This window comes from Pararge aegeria, chromosome 21, assembly GCF_905163445.1.
Source record: "Pararge aegeria chromosome 21, ilParAegt1.1, whole genome shotgun sequence".
Lineage (NCBI taxonomy): Eukaryota > Metazoa > Arthropoda > Insecta > Lepidoptera > Nymphalidae > Pararge > Pararge aegeria.
In genome coordinates, this window is record NC_053200.1 from 2,487,612 (window position 1) to 2,506,433 (window position 18,822).

The following is an 18,822-nucleotide window of genomic DNA, read 5'->3' on the forward strand; positions in this document are numbered from 1 at the left end:
AAATATATTTCAAACAATTTGTTACGAAAGGTTTGTTTACATTAAAAGGCAAGTTTGATAAAATAGACTACAAATTTGTCTTATCAATGGCCCACTGAGAGGCATAGGCCTTCTCTCTCATACGTTGATAAGTGTATCCGTCATCCCAACCCTTTTTTATTTACCCAACCTTAGCGCCACTCTCAACAAGAGAAGGCCTAAACATATCCTTCACGACCTTGACTGTCAGATTACTACTGACAATGCTCCCTATCCGACACAGAAACAACCTCTGCGCAGTGTCTTCTGATCTTGTTCTAACGACACGGCGAAAGATGGCGTAAAATAGAAAAATCCGACTCATAAACGAGGTATAGGAACAATGTTGGGTAGGCAGTGCTTTTGTGCATATATGAAGTGAACGCCTCTGGACATGGGCTCGGAGGCGTCCGGACTAATCATCATCCGTAACCCTTTAACTCCTATCGTCGCCTGAGCCGAGGTGCACCCCATCCCAAGGCACGCCAAAAAGCCCGCTTTACGCTGTTAAAATCAATAGGGTTCGTTCAGCTACAAACAATCCGGAAAAAATAATCTCCCATACGAGAAAAATACAGCTAAGAACATAAGATCTACTCGATGCCTGAGGTAGTACGCAAGGACTGTGTTGACAGGGCGGACAGAAGTAAGTCACGAGTTGCTGCGTCGAGATAGTTTTTTTACGAATCCAATGAAACTTGTATGTCCTAAAGAGCCAACATCAGGCCAGCCAAGATCATTCGCTATGTATATGATATGATGTACGCTACATAAGTGTGATTTATTCATGTAGATATGAATAAAACATTTTTGAATTTTTTTTGTAGACTGCGCCATCTACATGTCAATAGCAGTACTGTACCCGTAGTCTTTGTATTTTATAGGGTAGTGGATACCCAGCGAATTTTAAAATGATAGCATAATATCGTACATTTTTATTTCAAACTTATTCATAATAGGTCCATTTTTTAACAAACATGTATTTTCTTTTTTTTTTGTATAAACGCCATCTATCAACCGATAGATTCAGCCTTTATTAACACTGACACGATAGGTGGCGCTCTATTACCAATATTAGTTTTGATTAAATTCGTAGATTTTACTAATTTAAAAATTAAAAATAGTCTTAGGTAATCCTTTTTCCTTATCTGTACTATAATTAATCTATGCGTATTTATTACAAATCTAAGCCAAACGTGTACTCGCACATCAGCGGAATGTTTTTGTTTTTACTGTTGTAGGTACCTACCGAGTCGTTTTTTTTTTTATAATTTGTACCTTAAACCTAGTTGCGATGTTACAGTGAATTCAACTTTTAAACCAGTACCTATGTAGGTATTAGGTAAGTATTTCAAACTTCCACTACACGTTTCGAATAAACAAATTTGGCTTGTTTTTGGTTATTTATTAAAATATTATGTTAAATACCTATAGTTTAAAATATATTCAATGAAAAGTAATATTTTTCCCATTATTTTCCTTACTAAATTGCCGGACTTTATCGGTAGGGAGAGTAGGTAGGCTATATAATTCCGTCTCTCTCATTCTCGCAGAAAGGCCGTAACCCTCCTCTGCCCGCGTACCTCGGACATTTATTTTCTTGTACCGAGGCGCGGTTACCCCGCCCCTCGCCCCAAATGCGTTTCCATTGTAATGTTGCGAGACAAAGATTTTTTAACATAAAAATACTCCCGTATTTACTACCTATCATAAATAATTGTACAACAATGTGACGTAAATGTATGTCAGTTGAAGGTGATGAATTTTCGGATATTTTCCTTTTTTTTCTTTGTGGTCGTTTGTATTTAGGCAACCAACTAGGTAGGTACATAGTATTATAATAACGAAGGTCTTAATCTTTCCTGATTATTGTTATTATACAAAACTAATTAGGTACTAGTTAAGGTAACTTTAGTACGGGTAAGGCAATTATGGATCCAACCATAACCTGCCCAATGATAACATGGTAAAGGTAGTAAGCAGTAGTAACCTATGCATTAAAACTATAAAGAGTATGGTTAACAATGATATAATCCGATAAGGTTATCCATAGTAGTATTATCTATTATTATTTTTGTGAACGTTATCGGAAATACAATGGACATAAGGCACTCGATTCTCGGTAATCGCGCGAAGTCGTAAACAGCCCGCGGTGGCCTCGCGCTACGCCACTATCGCTTTAGCCAATGGGGATACAGTACCACGACATATCGCGTCACATTAGACCAATGAGCGTTCGAAATTATCACGCAATTTCTAAAAATAGCTTATCTGAGTCATGGAATAAAAGCAGTGGTTGTTTCTTAACAATGTTTAGAAACAAGTGGAACGTCGACGGTGGTGGATGTGCGTCGTCGCATGAGAAAGTTTTATTCGTGAAGTGAGTCGAGTGCTACCGAGGAGTTCGGTGCTAACACATGGTTCGGCAATTCGGCCACGGGATGGAGACCACTTTCTACGACGAGCAGTACCCCCTGAGCGGCCCCGTGGAGAGTCTGAAGCGGTCGCTCACCCTGGACCTGGACTTCGGGCGCGGCAAGCGCGCGCGCGCCGCGCCCGTGCTGTCGTCGCCCGACCTGCAGCTGCTCAAGCTGGGCTCGCCCGAGCTGGAGAAGCTCATCATGCAGAACGGCATGATCACGTCGGCCACGCCCACGCCCGGCGGCGCCGCGCTGTTCCCCGCCGCCGCGCCCACGGAGGAGCAGGAGCTGTACGCGCGCCCCTTCGTGGAGGCGCTGGACAAGCTGCACCACGGCGAGCCCGCGCCGCCCGCGCGCCGCGTGTACGCCGACCTGGACCGGCCGCTGGAGCGCTACCCCACGCCCGTGGTGAAGGACGAGCCGCAGACCGTGCCCAGCGCCGCCAGCTCGCCGCCGCTGTCGCCCATCGACATGGACTCGCAGGAGCGCATCAAGCTGGAGCGCAAGCGCCAGCGCAACCGCGTGGCCGCGTCCAAGTGCCGGCGCCGCAAGCTCGAGCGCATCTCCAAGCTGGAGGACAAGGTCAAGCTGCTGAAGGGCGAGAACGTGGAGCTGGCGCAGATGGTGGTGAAGCTCAAGGACCACGTGTCGCGGCTCAAGCAGCAGGTCATCGAGCACGCCAACAGCGGCTGCCACATCGACGCGCACTTCTGAGCGCCGCGCCGCCGCCCCCCACATTCCATGCTAGTCGCGCCCGCTGGACGCAGCATACAAAGCGATTTGTGATCTTAATTTTACCGTGTAATATATAGTTAGCTTAGTGTTAAGGTGGACCGGTGATTGTGATGTGAGTCGAGTCGCTCGGCGGCCACGGAGCGAGTCGCGAGCCGTAAGTCGCAGTTATGATTTTCCTTGTATCAGTATTGCGTTGTCTCATTTAGAATAGTGTAGAAACTAGAAAGGATAATCGTGCAACGTCATTCGAGTGCAGACTGAGCGAGGTTGAGGCGACGTTGCCAGTTTTACGGCGAATTTCCCGTTCCAGCGATGTTGCCATAAACTCGATTCTCAGTGTTTGGGATTCGCATTGTTCATTTACTTGCACGGTGACCCCGAAGGACCAAAACTTACCAATTTGTACTTTGGGACGAGAAACATACAAAATTTGGACAAGCGAGAGAGAAGATGGCTCGTCAGGGCCCTTAAGTAATCAGTGCGAAAGGGATGCAATTACGCGTTGAGCTGGCAACCGCGCATCACACAAGTCACGAGCGGATGTTCTGTTAATTAAAATTCCGCCTGCACCGCCCTCGCGGAATGGCGGCCATGTGTTCGGCAGTCGGACGTTCCGAATCACGTTTTGTTACACAAGGTTAACTTTTTTTCATTACGATGATGGCGCCTCGATGCCTGAGGGATTCGTTACGCTCGACGACTCACGTAGCTAGTGTGAAAGACTGATAGTGTGTGAGACAGTGTGCCTTGTAGAATGTTGCGAGACGTATATCCAACGATGCTGTTTTGTAAAATGTCTCAGAACTGACCCGGTGCTCTTTAAAGGTCTTTTAAAAATGAGGCCGTCCGATTAAAAAGTGTGATGGACGAATGGAAGCGAGTCTCTAGAGAGTGCATGTGTGAAAACGGTTGAATGTGCGATGTATTTATTAGTGAGAATGTATTAATTATTTAGTATCAAGTAGCAATCTCGAGTGCCTACGCTTTGTAAGTGAAGCCTTTACCTGTTTTTATTGTTTTTGTTACCATTAAATGCGCTACAGTAAAATTGTTCTGTACCATTGTCTTCTATAGGTTATAAGTAATAATATACCAATTAACAAGTTGAATTGTTATAGACTATATTGGGGGAACTTGCCGTTGGGATCGTGATTATTGGCTTTGCATTAAGAATGAATGAGTTTAAAAATATGTTATGTACAGATATAGTATATTATGTAGAGGATGTGAACAGCAAGTGACCCTTTTTGTATTATTTTTATACAAAAATGATTCTTCAGAATGTTAACAATAATTTGTAAGTTTATAAAGATAAAACACAGTTATACTAAAATAATATATTTTTATCAATTTAACAAAGAATATTGTTTTATACTGAATACGTATTGTATGATAAAACAGAATAAAGAGAAAAATTATGAAGATTATTATACCATTCAATATTTTCTTTTATTTCTTCACACATAATTGCGAAAACAAAACGCGAACGAACGAAGAACCTCGACCGCAACGTTACTACTAAAGGTATTAATATTTCTAACAAAACCTACCGTATTTGCCGCGTGACATCCTGGAAAGAGGATCCAAAACTGACACAGACATTTTCAACACCATACACAGCTTAAAAAATCCATCAAAATCTATTAAAAAGCCAAATTATACTGACCAGTAAAATGAAATCTCTTAGTTGATCCAAAATAACAAGGGAGAAAAGAGAAAACAGAAATATCAGTACCAGAAACTTATTTTCTAAGTAACTCTTTTGTTAATTTAAAATCTAGCGAACGGACGAAAAACGCATGCTAAAAAAGTTCCATCAGCAAATTTGTTGAAGATAATGAAGACCAATAAAATCGTGAAAAGGTCAAGGAAGAAACACGTGCAAGAACTTGTTTACCTATAAATGAAGAAAAAGTCGCATCAGATGCGTTGGCCTCAAAGCTTTAATTTTGATGGAAGAGATAGTGCTTTTGTAAATTATGTTATTTTGATCTGGATCTTCGGTCATCTCTGATTTTGATTGACCCATTTTTCATGGCATAACCATAATTACGTAATACTCGTGAGATAAATAAATAACATAAATAGATGAACGCAGATAAACAAAGCAACATTGACACATGTATACCTAATCATCTGCATGATAAGAGACGTAACGTTACGTAAAATATATTATGGTACGTTATTACGTAATAACACGTAATGAATGAATCAAAACTGTACTATCGAGTTCATGTTAAGTAATGCTCTGTTTACATTGGGACTCACAATAGCCTTCTACTTTCGAGATATTATTAAAGATTTACGCTTAGAAACATATTTTGACCCGTCCTTCAATTGTAATTTTTTTGCTATCACCTGCCCATTAGAGTAAGCAGTGTTAATTGTCTTCGGGGAATCGAAACTGCACCCCTTCCAACCATTCCCAATCGTATTTTCAAAACAAGAGGCAGGGCATCAAATGAACTCTGACAAGATTGTGCCAATTGTATCAAGTAAGCTTTCTGTTTAACGGTCGAACTGTCATTGGGGAACATAAACTGTACCCCTTCGTGCCATTCCAAATTGATTTCAAGACTGGAGGCATCAAGGGACAAATTAATGACCTTGTCGTCGTCTCAAACATCCGATTTTCAGGGCTGAACATGGGCCTCTCGTAGTCAGAACAGAGAAGAGATGCCGTATTTTGACACCTTTAAAATTTTGATCTCGTGGTAAATGCCGACATCTTATAAACAGCGTTTACATAGTGTATGTGGCCTGTTGAAGGTTAGGGTCCCTTCCTCGCCCACGATAAGACTATTTCGTCGGACCTCTATACGACTATCCTTAGTCTGTGCTTTAGTAAGCATTTCAATCTCTCGCTAAAGCTGATATCCTCTGTACACCTAGTTGGGAGGTCTCAATTAAGAGCAATCAAGTTAACTAGCTGTCCGAAATATTCCCGAAGGCGGTGACATAGCTCCTTCATTAAAACTCCTTCGCTCTTGCAGACTAAGTAGACTGTTTGGTAGATGATGCATACCCTAATTGTTTCCTTATTCGTTACTGTCACCAAACTACTTACTGAAAACTAAATGAAAGTAAGAATTTCTGGGGCACTTTTCCGAAGCACCAAAGGGTCTGTTTAAGAACAAATTAAATAAAGAAAGTTTAAACTTGTTGCTCTTTTCGAGCTTTTTGTGCTTTTCCACATTTCAAGCATATTTTTAGGATGCGAGGTATATTTCTGATTCCAGGCATCCAAAACAAGAACCATTATTTTCGGTTTGAGACTACCTTATTAGCCCAGTGATAGTTTCGCTCGCTTGTTTAACTTTTTTGGGGTTTTCCTTAAACAGTTTTTTAAATTAATTACTAAGCCTCATTATACACCGGAGAATTAATAGTGCACCGCCCTTGTCATCATGAATTTCCATTCTCCCACTACAAAATTTTACCCCTTGTAGTTTACCCCACTACCTCTATATTTATGGTACTTATTGTAATCATAATACATTGGGTTGACAGTATGATAATTTTCTTAAATAGATCTTTTATAGCATCAACTTTCAAGATTATTTATGATCGAAGTCTTTCAAGTTAAACTTTCAGCTAAATTTGTATACAAATGAAGATGTGACGCCTTTTAACTTAATAAAACTCTGGGTCTTCCTTACCAACTTTGAATCAATGTTTACTAAATAATGTAAGTTACGCAGTGTTTTGCACTCTTAAGAGCACCTATCAAAATATGTCAGAGCGTGACAAAACACTGCACACGGACACGCACATCTATTATAGAAAATGGTCATAGTTTCAACTGCAAACCTTATAAGTGTATTTTGTTAGCCGTCTAGTAAGCTTAGTCAAGACAGTAGCTTCGCAATGATAAAAATTTGGAAAAGTCAAAAGTGCACGACTCTTAATGCTCATTTAAAAAAAAAAAAAAAAAGAAAAAAAATATTTAAAACAGTTGTACTAGGAAAGTGATGCTCGGGCGCCCCTGGTGGAATAAAATGTACATAATATCTATATATAGATATATCACCATCCATGTTAATTTTACATGGATAAATATAGATATACAGTCTTGCAGTTTTCGTTTTTTATTAATTGCAATTAAACTACATTGAATTAATTAATCATTCGCATTCAGTGACCTACAATCGTCGATTAGAATTAAAAAAAAAAAAATTTAACTCAAATAATGGATTTTTTCACAAGTTCACAGTGTGTTTTCGGGTTGCACACATGACGGACAGGAATTTTTTTTGACCTATTTTGGTGTTTTTTTCCAATTCTATTGCAGTAAATCAATTTTTTAAAAGTATGGAATTAATCTCCATTAAATTATCTCGACAATAGTATGCAAAATATCTTGATTCCGTGAACGAACAAGGCTATAATAATAAAAATAGCCGCCGAAATGAGGCGAAAAAAATTTTTATCGATCGTAAAGCACTCTCTGATGTTTCGCATCCTGAGTCGTGCAATTTAATGTTGAAAAAACATTGTTGTCACACAAATGCCGCGAAGGTCGACATTAGAATAGCTGCCAAAATGACTGTTAACCGGACATCCGAATATATGATGACGCTAACTAAACTGAGCCACATATAGTTCCATTTGTTTTGGCAGCAGAAACATTTACTGGGATGACGACTGCTGTCAACAGTGAGGTACGATAGTAGGAATCAATAGGTGTCAAGGTCGCTGGTCATACTCTATTGCTGTCAATGACTAAGAAAGTAGAGGACTTGTTATAACTATTACAAAAGCATGGCTACCTAAGTATTTTATTGGTAGTAGAGCTTTTCATGATAGCTCGTCAAGGAAAGTACTTTTTCTGCCGCAAAGCAGCATTGTTGCATTGCTGTGCCGATCTGCAGGGCGTGTTTGTTTTGTGTTGTGGCACACCTTTTTTATGTTTAACACCTTCGCTTAACGAAGTACAGGACGTGTTCCTGGCTTTCCCTAAAGAGTGTTACTCTGTTCATAGGCAATAGTTTTCCAATTATCATTAGGTAGGCTATCTGCTTTGTCCGTCAATAGTAAATATAAAAAAGTATGAAGTTCATACTAAACTGGCGACGAACGCTAGTATTGCATTGCATTGCTGGAAATTGTTTTTATAAACAGTCATAAAAAAAAATAACAGTTAAAATGCTGCTCAAGCTGAAATACAAAATTGCAAGAAAACACTTTAGCCATACAGTTTATAAACTAAATAAATAATGGACACACTCATAATAATAAATGAACTACACACTACTACACACACATCGCTATCTACCCCCAAAATAAGCGTAGCTTGTGTTAGAGGACAACGATGAGTGATGAATATTATTATGAATAATATACAGATAACCACCCGGCACTGGAACTATTCACGTTCATCACACAAACATTTTGCAGTTGAACCCACAGCCTTATGCCCAGAAAGCAGGGTCGCTAACCACTGCGCTAATCGGCCGTCAAAACTTAGATAGTAGAAAAAATTATTAGAAAAATATATGCCGGAAAATAGTGGCGTGCACAGGTTTTTTGACCATAATGAAGGAAGATGGCATGACGGGAAAAAATCTTCTTTGTTAGACATTCAAAAAATTTAGGGTAGGCAGTGCTTTTGTGCTTGTATGAAGTGCACGCCACTGCCAGCAAAATGATCACCAATAAGCTGGTACCGCGCGGCTGGCGGTTGTATGGCTAGATAAACTCTCAGCTAAAGAAGCACCAGATCTAGAGTAAAAGCTAAAAGCATCCGCGGTGACGCCCGATTATAAAAGAGTCCAGCTCGAAAGACTAAAAATGTATGTAACAATGCTAAGACCAGTAGGGCTTTATTCATAAACGTGGCATTACGTTGGAATAATTTTGGTTACACACACACACACACACACATACACACAAACGCATACCTCAACCATGTTAATTGTATTGTTTTTATTATGTAAATTACCTAAATTTTAGTGTACCGTTTAGGTTCACTGAAACGCAACTTACATTTTTTCGCATATAACATCTCTTCTGATACAGTTGTAGTACTACTATATCTTATAGAAGGTTCCAATCTTACAATCTTTATAAAACTGTTAAAATTTGAAAAATATGCTATTTTTTTTTTTTTTTATTTGCCGTTTGTCTCGCTATGATGGGCTGGTACCCCTCACTTATAGGTCGCGCCAGATAGGTCTTCAAAATGTTGTCATCACCATCAGCTGTTATCATGGAAGCATGCAATGAAGATTTTGTAATTTGAACTGAATTAGAATTAGCGTGAAAACAGCTAAAACAAACTTTCCTCGTTTCATATCACTGCGATAACAAAACTGGTATTATGATAGCGAATCTTATCATTATTCTTATAATTCTTGTAATAATTTACTTGGAATTCTCGAACAATGAGTAGGAATACCAATAAACAAAGATAACGTTATAATCTCTTACAGAAATAAATAGGCGGAAGTTCTAGGGCTCTTTCCGAAAGGTTGCTATTAAGGGTAAACGTAGAAAGTATTTTATTTTATTTTCAATCTATACTTATAATAAATATGTGGCATAGTGTATTCGTTTGTCTGTTCCTTTATTGATATTTGTTGCAGAGATAACTTGCATCCAATAAATATTTTTTGTCCCGGAATGGCAATCGTAACTGTTTCCGCGCGATGTAACAAATTGCTTTTCACACCACTCGCTCGACAATGTCTCATTACATAGCCTAGTACTGAAAGGTCAAGTACGTCAGTACTTCCTTAATCAGGCTTAGCGGGTAAGCAATGTTTTACTTGAGTCCCTAGTACCTCTGAATAAGGAATATCGTGCTGCGTGCACGGCGTATCTGAATAAAATCATCCCAAACTTGTATTGCTATCTCGCTCTAACGTATGATGGCGTCCCTGTCACTCACCAGCCTGTGTAGCGCGAACCATAGAGTTGAGTTAGTTCAAAATATCCCCACAAAACTTCATTTTGCTGCCTTGCGAGGTGTGTAGAGTATTCAACTCGGGGTGCCTTCGTTTTGGGTGAACCTAAAACCCTTGCTACACTTAAGATTCTAGATGCAGCGCCCTCGCTCCGCTCGGGAGTTTCACTTAAATGCCTCGGTTGCTCAGGATTTATCCTGACGCCCGTAACGTAATATATTGCCTTACCCCTATGTTGAACAATCTTTTTTTTTTTATCGTGGTGGTAAAGCTTTATTGCTACCTCCGACCCTTGGGCCGGACGGAGGTTATGTAGAACTCCCCCCTCTAAAGAGGATATACCCGAACTAAAAACCACCACGGCATGTCCCTCTTGTTGGCTCTGTTAGACGCCCGGGGAACCCGTTATACCTCCCGGACGATGTTGAACATTCTACTGAATTGTGGTCCCCGCTGGGTCACTCCAGCCAGCCGAGCTCACTCCAGAAGCTTAGCAGGCCGCCCAGGTCGCCAAGTGCTTCAGGGAGTGATGCTGGGGAGCCAAGGTATGCTGCGCGTTGTTATTTTACTCCTCTTCATTGGAGTAATACGTGAATCGGTGTTTCATCTGCCTCCATTCATGCTCTGCACAGAGGACCGTCGGTTATACCTAAAATGAAAAGGTGTTTGTTTAGTGAGCAATGCCCTGTTATCAGAGCATTGTTTTGTTCTGGTCACAAAGGCGTGGTTGCCGGTGTAATTGCAGGCACATACGCCTCAGGTAATGGAGACATATCATATCATCAGGTTAGCCGTCTGCTTTGCCCGTCAATTATTAAGTACTATGATAAAGACAAAGACACCAGGAGGTATCACTGCATCGTTCGAGTCCATGTAGGACTGAAGTGTTTCGACAATGCAGTCGTATTTATATCGAAATACCCACCAACTCAATGAGATGAAAATTGGTAGTTTCAAATATAATTTTATCCGTTTCATGAAAACTATTTATTAATTAAATAATATTTTTTACTGTTTTATAAAAAACCTAATCAATTTAATAAATTATCTGGTAAATATGAATTTATAGTTAAGTTTAATTATTTACCCTCTTTATAAAATTACTGTTACAATTATTAAAAAAAAATCCATGACAAAAGAAATGCTAACAATAATACCTTAAGTAGTTTTACGGACTGGTTGACTACCGGTAAATTGCCAGGTCAAAAATCTATTAGTTTTTACTACCTACAGCGGCATACGAAAATAGCTCAGGGTCGTTTTTGTACTAAACTAAACTATCTATCACTATACCGTTATTAACTGCTCAACACAAAGGCTATTTTCCATGAAAAAATAACACGATAAAGCATTAAAAATAAAACTATTACCTTTTCTAGAAACCTATACTTACTTCTATATTCAAAAGAGGAAAGATTTGTTTGCTTGCGATAAACTTTGAAACTATTTTAAATATTTTTTTTTTACCTTTAGAAAGCTATTTTATTCCGAAGTAACAGGAGTAACAGAAGTTTCATGTTAGTAATTAAAAAAAATCAGCTAGAAATAATGGTGTCAGGTGTCAGGAGATAATAATTTCGCGATCTGTTTTATCCGCGTGCGCTGTCTAAAGGCCAGACAGAATTATTTATCCCTAAAAAAATCCGGTGCAATTCACACACAGTAGAAAAGTGAAATTTCTGAATGGTAGTCTACAAGAAATTGAGATTTATACAGAAGTATTAGAATAAATGTTAGGAATATTATTTTTTTAAATTTTTTAATGTTTTAATTATGAAATATTTTATTAAATGTATTATTTCCGTTTGCATGGTACTTGCAACAATATGTGTCATGTATTCTATCTCATTCTCTCGCCGACATATTCCTATACATTTATGTTTGTATCTTCGTCGTGAATTCATTACGTATTTTCAGTGCCTTGAGTTTTAAATCATAACGATTCTAAAAAAGTTTCACGTCAAAAACATCAAGACAATCTTATGTAGATAAACCTTGCACAGCATGTTGTTTGGTTGCCTAGTTTCTATAGGTAGGTCTATTAGTAGGCGTGGCCAATATAACATTACGTTACGACATTTAATTAACGCGAGTGAAACCGTGGGGAACTGATAAAAAGGAAATCCGCCTGAACAATACCAGCAAATCTTATAAGGGTCGCCGCCCACATCGGACAATTTTCGGTGACCGATTTCATATTTAACATATCGAATATTGAAACGCACACGTCAAACAACAACAAGTCGGAAATATCAATCGAAATTATCGGTTAGTATATCGAACCTACAAAAAGTCTGAAGTGGGCGGATTGAAGCTTTAAATAGAATACATATATAACAAGCATTGTAATTTTTAAACTTAGGTATTATGCGCGGACAAGGGTATGTTTTATGGGAATACAAGTAACTGAGCTACATTTCCACAAATACAGAATCTTGAACTAACAATAAAAAGTCTTTCAACAGAACTGCCCAAGTGTCTTCTAGACCATTAGTCTGTTCCCACACATTTGTCACTATGTTAAGCGTGGTCTAGGGATGTACACAGTGCCAAAATTTATCGATGTTTTTTAATAACATCATCATTGGCCATCATTTGAGAAGATGTTCTCAATGGAGGACACTCAACTGGCGAAACCTCACGTAACACGTCTGCTTATAGTTTTTTATGACTGATCGCAGATAAATAAAGGAAAAAAAAACATCTTTGCCAAACCACTACCTTCCCACTGCGGGGTCGGTTCTTCTCTTACAATGAGACTACCGCTAGCCAAGTAAGTAGACCAAGTGGCTTAGTAGACCCCACTCGCCTTTTAGCACATTACAGAAAACTCAAAAACAAGTGATATTCAATTGCTTAAATTATAAACGAGAATAACTCCGAAAACTTGACGGGCATTCCACGGATTGAACTCAGTGAAAACTCAGTGATTGAACTCAGTTGAAAAGGCGGCCGCAGTGTTAACAACTAAGTAGGCTATCACTGCTTTACCTTGTAACTTCGATATATATCATCATCATCATCATCAAAGCTCTACAGCGCTGGATGGGTCTTGGCTTGGTAAAACATAATTCTCCATTTGAGTCCAAGGCATCCTAAAACCTGAAAAGATTTATAGAAAATGGTGCCGTCTTTTTCAATTTTTGAAGCTTGCACACTAGCACAATATTACTCGATATATATAGGTACATATATAAATATATCGATATAGTTACAATTCTAGTTCCGTTGAGGTTATACGTCTTTTACACTCAAAAAAATAAACGGTCTAATTACAATATATGTGCATTTGGGAGACTAAAACGAGTAGCGGATTAGAGGGCATTGAAAAGTTGTATGAATTGTATCAAAGCATTTATGGATGCAGACCGAAATAGGATGGTTAACCTTTGCCCATAACCTCAATGCTGGGCAGACGGGTGATCGCAGTATGCTCTCCGTTAAATCCCTTAGTCGAAGGGGTGGTGAAAACTGTATTCTGATCTGCAGTCGCCACACGACACAAATAATAAATATTACATAGTCGAAATTATCGATATATCGAAATTTATTCAACAAGCCTAACGTGAGTCACTGGTTTGGCAGAAAAGACCGCACACAGCGGCAGTGGTTCCCTTGGACCCCTTCCAATTATTTTAAAAGCAATCGCTATAATTTCTTCTCGATACTATGAAAGTCTTAAGTCTATTACAGTCAAGTGTTCACGTTTAGGGTCAAATGGGGTCAAACACTGTGGCAAAAGAAAAAAAAAGTGTATCTACTTATGTACACGCGTTAGAAGGTATACTTCTTTGGCGTAACAAGAAAAAAAATTCGTTTGTAGAAAAAATATTAAAGCTAACTTCAGGTGTGTCGTAAAAATGACTGTCATAATTTCACCCTAACGCGCTAAAAGAAGTATAACTACAAAAAGTTAAAATAGTACTAATCGGGATTCCACATACACTATTTCATTTCACTTTTAGTAGCAGTAGTAGTTTTTGAGACAGAGCTCGTGGGAGAGTACTACCGCCATGCTTAGTTCCGCCGCACAGCACCATGGCTGTGTTTCTGTCTGAAGTTTTGTCGTTGAATGAATGAATTGAATGAATGAATAAATACACTTTTATTGTACACCACATAAACGTAGAGAAAAATCTATAGTTATAATTAAATTAGAGATTCTGTTTGTAATATTGAAATAATCGTTTTTTACTACATGTACATTGTACATACTCATTTATACGGTACATACACAAAAATAACATTTTTTACAATTTTTATCTGTCTATCTGTGTGTTTGTTCCCTCTAATCCCTGAAATGGCTGGACCGATTTCCGACGTAAATAATGTAATAAGGAGGTAATAAGGAGTAACTTAGGCTACGTTTATTTAAGAAACAATATTTTATATCATCATGCGATTAAAAAAAATAAAGACACCTAAGCTAAACTTTATTGGAAAAGTTCTATTTAAAAACTACACCCGATTTTTTTACGAGAATACACAACATAAAAACCTGGTCTGAAAAGAAAAACAAACGCTGACGAAGTCGCGGGCAACAGCCAGTTGTAAATAAAAATTTAACGCAAAGTATACAATTTGGCAGTCGTTGTAATCGGTTGATAATTTCTTTGTACATTGTTATCGGTAAGTACCTGTGGCTTTTTAGTTTAAACCAAGTTGGATTTTCGCATTTCTGAGAAAAGTAGCCTTCGAGTTTGAATTTCTGTCCATTGTTATCTTATCAAATAAAGAGTTTCTCAGTAGTTTGTTAATAACCGAGTGAAAGTTTACTATGAAACTAATAAGGATAATATGTAATAAAAATAAATAATAATAAATACATATACTACGACAATATACATCGGCATCTAGCCCCAGAGTAAGCGTAGCTTGTGTTATGGGTACCAAGACGACTGAGGAATCTTTTTTATGAATAATACACATAAATACTAATATACAAATAAACACCAAGACACTGAAAAACATTGATGTTCATCACACCAACATTTTTCAGTTTTCGGGAATCAAACCCGAGGCTTTGGAAAAAGAAAGCAGGGTCGCTGCCCACTGCGCCAACCGGCCGTCTAATATAATGTCTAAAATGTAAGCGATGAGAGACCAGTGGGTAGGACTTCAACGTCACTTTCGGGTTTCTAGAATTATCTAGAATAGAATAGAAAAACTTTATTGCAACACAACACAATAGGAAAAATACAAGGAAAACAGTAATAGTACTTAGTGCTAGGGTGCAAAGGCGGCCTTATCACTAAAAGTGATCTTTTAAAGGCAACCTGAGCGTACGAAGCCGATTAAAAAGTGAAAGTGGAGTGGTCGAGTTTTTAGCAATAAAAATATCACTTACTTTAACGGTGAAGGAAAACATCGTGAGGAAACCTGCACGCCTGAGAGTTCTTTACTATGTTTGCAAAGGTGTGTGGAGTCCGTCAATCTGCCTTGGGCCAGGGTGGTGGACTACGGTCTCAAACACTTTTCATAATGGGAGGAGCCCGTGCCCTTTAGTGGCCTGGTAATTAGGTGAACTCCACACACCTTTGAGAACATTATATAGGGCTCTCAGGCGTCCAGGTTTCCTCACGATGTTTTCCTTCACCGTTGAAGCAACAGATATTTTAATTACTTAAAACGCACATAACTTAGAAAAGTTAGAGGTGCGTGCTCGGATTCGAACTCGGGTCCTCAAAAGGGAAGTCGAGCTTCTACCCAATGTGTGTTCTAACCTTCCCCAACAAATATAATTTAAAAAAATGGTAGGTAGGATGACAGCCGATTGGCGCAGTGGGCAGCGACCCTGTTTTCTGAGTCCAAGGCCGTGGGTTCGATTTCCACAACTGGACAATATTTGCGTGATGAACATGAATGTTTTTCAGTGTCTGGGTGTTTACGTATATATTATAAGTATTTATGTATATTATATATAAAAATTATTCATCGGTTATCTTAGTACCCATAACACAAGCTACGCTTACTTTGGGACTAGATGGCGATGTGTGTATTGTCGTAGTATATTTATATTTATATCTTACCATTTATTCCGTTCCGTTCGTTATTATTACCGTAATCAATACAAATTACAATTGAAAGCTTTATTATAATAATTATAATTTATAACTAAGCATCTACCTACATATTATTATCAGCACATGTTTGTGTATCGAGGTCAGAGTAGACCTCAACATTGTGTAGAAGTATAAGGAAAATGCTCGGACATCCATTAAAATTAAATTGAGCGATAAATAATAAGTATATACCTACTTAAAGTTAATTATAATTCTTATTTACTCAGTAACTAAGTTTGCAATTTGTGCGTGGTAAAGTATACTTAACTTCTAAGTATAGTTTTGTGTCGTATGGATGGCAGATCAGAAAACAGCTGTCACCACGTTTCTTGCTGCGTGTGTCGTTCCCTCGACTAAGCAAAATAACGGAGAATGGTCAGCAGCATCCTCTATGCTGCTACTACGGTGGTGTGCACTGGGCTTCTTACCAGGGTATGCATACAGCAGGAAAATTGTACAAAACTACTAAAACTACTATACGAGTTATATATCAATTTTCGGGTAGGCAGAATGGTGAATGTATGAAGTGCACGCCACTGCTACTACTTAAACCATCTTCTCACCAACCCGTCTGCAGTGGTTTGCACGAGGATTTAGACTAGGGTAGGCATAATTCAGAAACTCGGCAGAAAATGGAGAAAACTTACTTTACGAGTGATATAAATTTTTAGGTCAGGCACACATGAATTAAGTGCACGCCACGGTCAGTCCGTCTAGCGTGGTGAGCAAACCCACTCGTTATGAGAGGTGTGAATCTTGCCATCCATTTGACTTGACACAGACACCGAAAAAGTGAATAACCTTATAAATCCTACTATTTTTCTTTCGAGGATAAAAAGTTGCCATACTTGAACAATCTAGTATCTCTGTTTCGGGAAGGAAAAGTTATCAAACTATTACTTTTAGTCAAAGTTATTATTATTATTATTTATTTTTAATTTTTATTCAATCAGTACGGTTAACAACAATTACACTAAATAAATACATAGTCGATTAAATTATACAAATTTGAAGAAAAAAGAAAAATAAAACAAAAGTATAACAAGATCATTAAAATTGTAACTATGCTATGTTCTTACACAATCAAGTTAAGTTAAAAATATGGTGCAGTCACATCTCGCACAGTACAAAGGTTTTCCAAAGATCCGCAAATATGCCACAGTGAGGTGAGGACTCTGTCAGCAGTGCATTTAGCGCCGAAAGAGTGCGAGGAATGGGCGATCTAACGCGGGACACTGTGCGGCAAAACGGGGCGGAATAATAGTATAATAGTAACAAGTAACTATGCTATAATAGTAAATATTTTTTAATTGATTATGATATTTTCACTAGCTTGCATATACATCAAGAAGCGTGGAGTATATGACATATACTAACGACGTCTGACGTAAGCGTTACTTCCGCCAGAAAATAATCTGAGTTACTACCCTAGTCGCGCCTAAAGAAATTTTACTTCAAAAAAACTACGTACGTATCTAACTACGGAAACCGAAAACGGAAGACAGGACAGGTAAGAGTAGGTACTTTAAGCTAATTTAGCACATGCAGAAAAAGTCTATAACTCTTAGCAAAATATCAAAATGTCGCCTTTTTCACTCATCATCATCATATCAACCAACTACTGGCTCACTAAAGGGCACGGGTCTCCTCGCACAATGAGAAAGGGTTTAGGTCGTAGACCACGATGCTGGCCCAGTGCAGATTGGTGGACTCCACACGCGTTTGAGAACATTATGGAGAATTCTCAGGCATGCAGGATTCCTCGCGACGTTTTCCTTCTTCATTAGTACTGCAAAAATATCGAACCATTTTAACTTCTTTTTTTTTCAATTTATTTTTTTATTTACACGAAACAGATTATGACATATCATAGACATAAGATCCACAGATCCACAACATATCGTCCACCACATGCGTGTATAAATGCAGCCAATAGACGTGACGGACTTACGTTCTAGGATATTTTCATATTATTTAGTTAGTACTTTAGTTATTGTTTGACCCATTGAATAATAAATACGAGTATTTTAATAACACGGAGGCGTTTGCATCGGTCGAAGTGCCGGTCATGCACAAACACGATTGTGTTTGTAAATAGCGACCGTATTATAAAACACCGTGTGTGTTGACATTACGGGTCCCATGTAAAAATGAAGTGTATGTTTGATAGCAATACTTTTTTTTTGGCGTGGTTGAAAAGCTTTATCGCTACCTACGACCCTTGAGCAGGACGGAGGTTATGTGGAACTCCCCCCTATAAAGGGGGTATACCAAAACTAAACACAACCACGGCATGTCCCTGTTGTTGGCTTTGTTAGACGCCCTCTGGCTAGGTTAAAAATGTCACACAATGCATTCCTTGCTATTATAAATGAGAAATGTGTTTGTTTATCATTTACGCCCTACCTCAGAAACCAAAAACTTGATTCTTGGTATAGAGTTAGATGAAAAGACCGAGATTAACATACATATAGCTACTTTTTTACCAGGAAAACAAAATGTTCTCGTGGGTGTTGTATGAACGCGGGCAGCAGCTTATTGTAAATAAAATATTGCAATCAGCTTTGCAGTTGGTCTCAATATTAGCTGCCTGTGTTACAGAGACTATAATAAATATACTACGACAATACACAAATCGCTATCTAGTCCCTAAAGTAAGCGTAGCTTGTGGATTTTGGTACT

General features: G+C 38.4%; 1 protein-coding gene across 1 annotated transcript; it reads left to right on the top strand.

Annotated features, from left to right (window-relative positions):
- Positions 1 to 2,312: 2,312 nt before the first annotated feature.
- LOC120633119 (transcription factor jun-D) lies at positions 2,313 to 4,608 on the top strand. Its single transcript, XM_039903231.1, has one exon. It carries the CDS (start codon positions 2,436 to 2,438, stop codon positions 3,150 to 3,152), a length of 717 nt encoding a protein of 238 aa, XP_039759165.1. The 5' UTR covers positions 2,313 to 2,435; the 3' UTR covers positions 3,153 to 4,608.
- Positions 4,609 to 18,822: the final 14,214 nt, after the last annotated feature.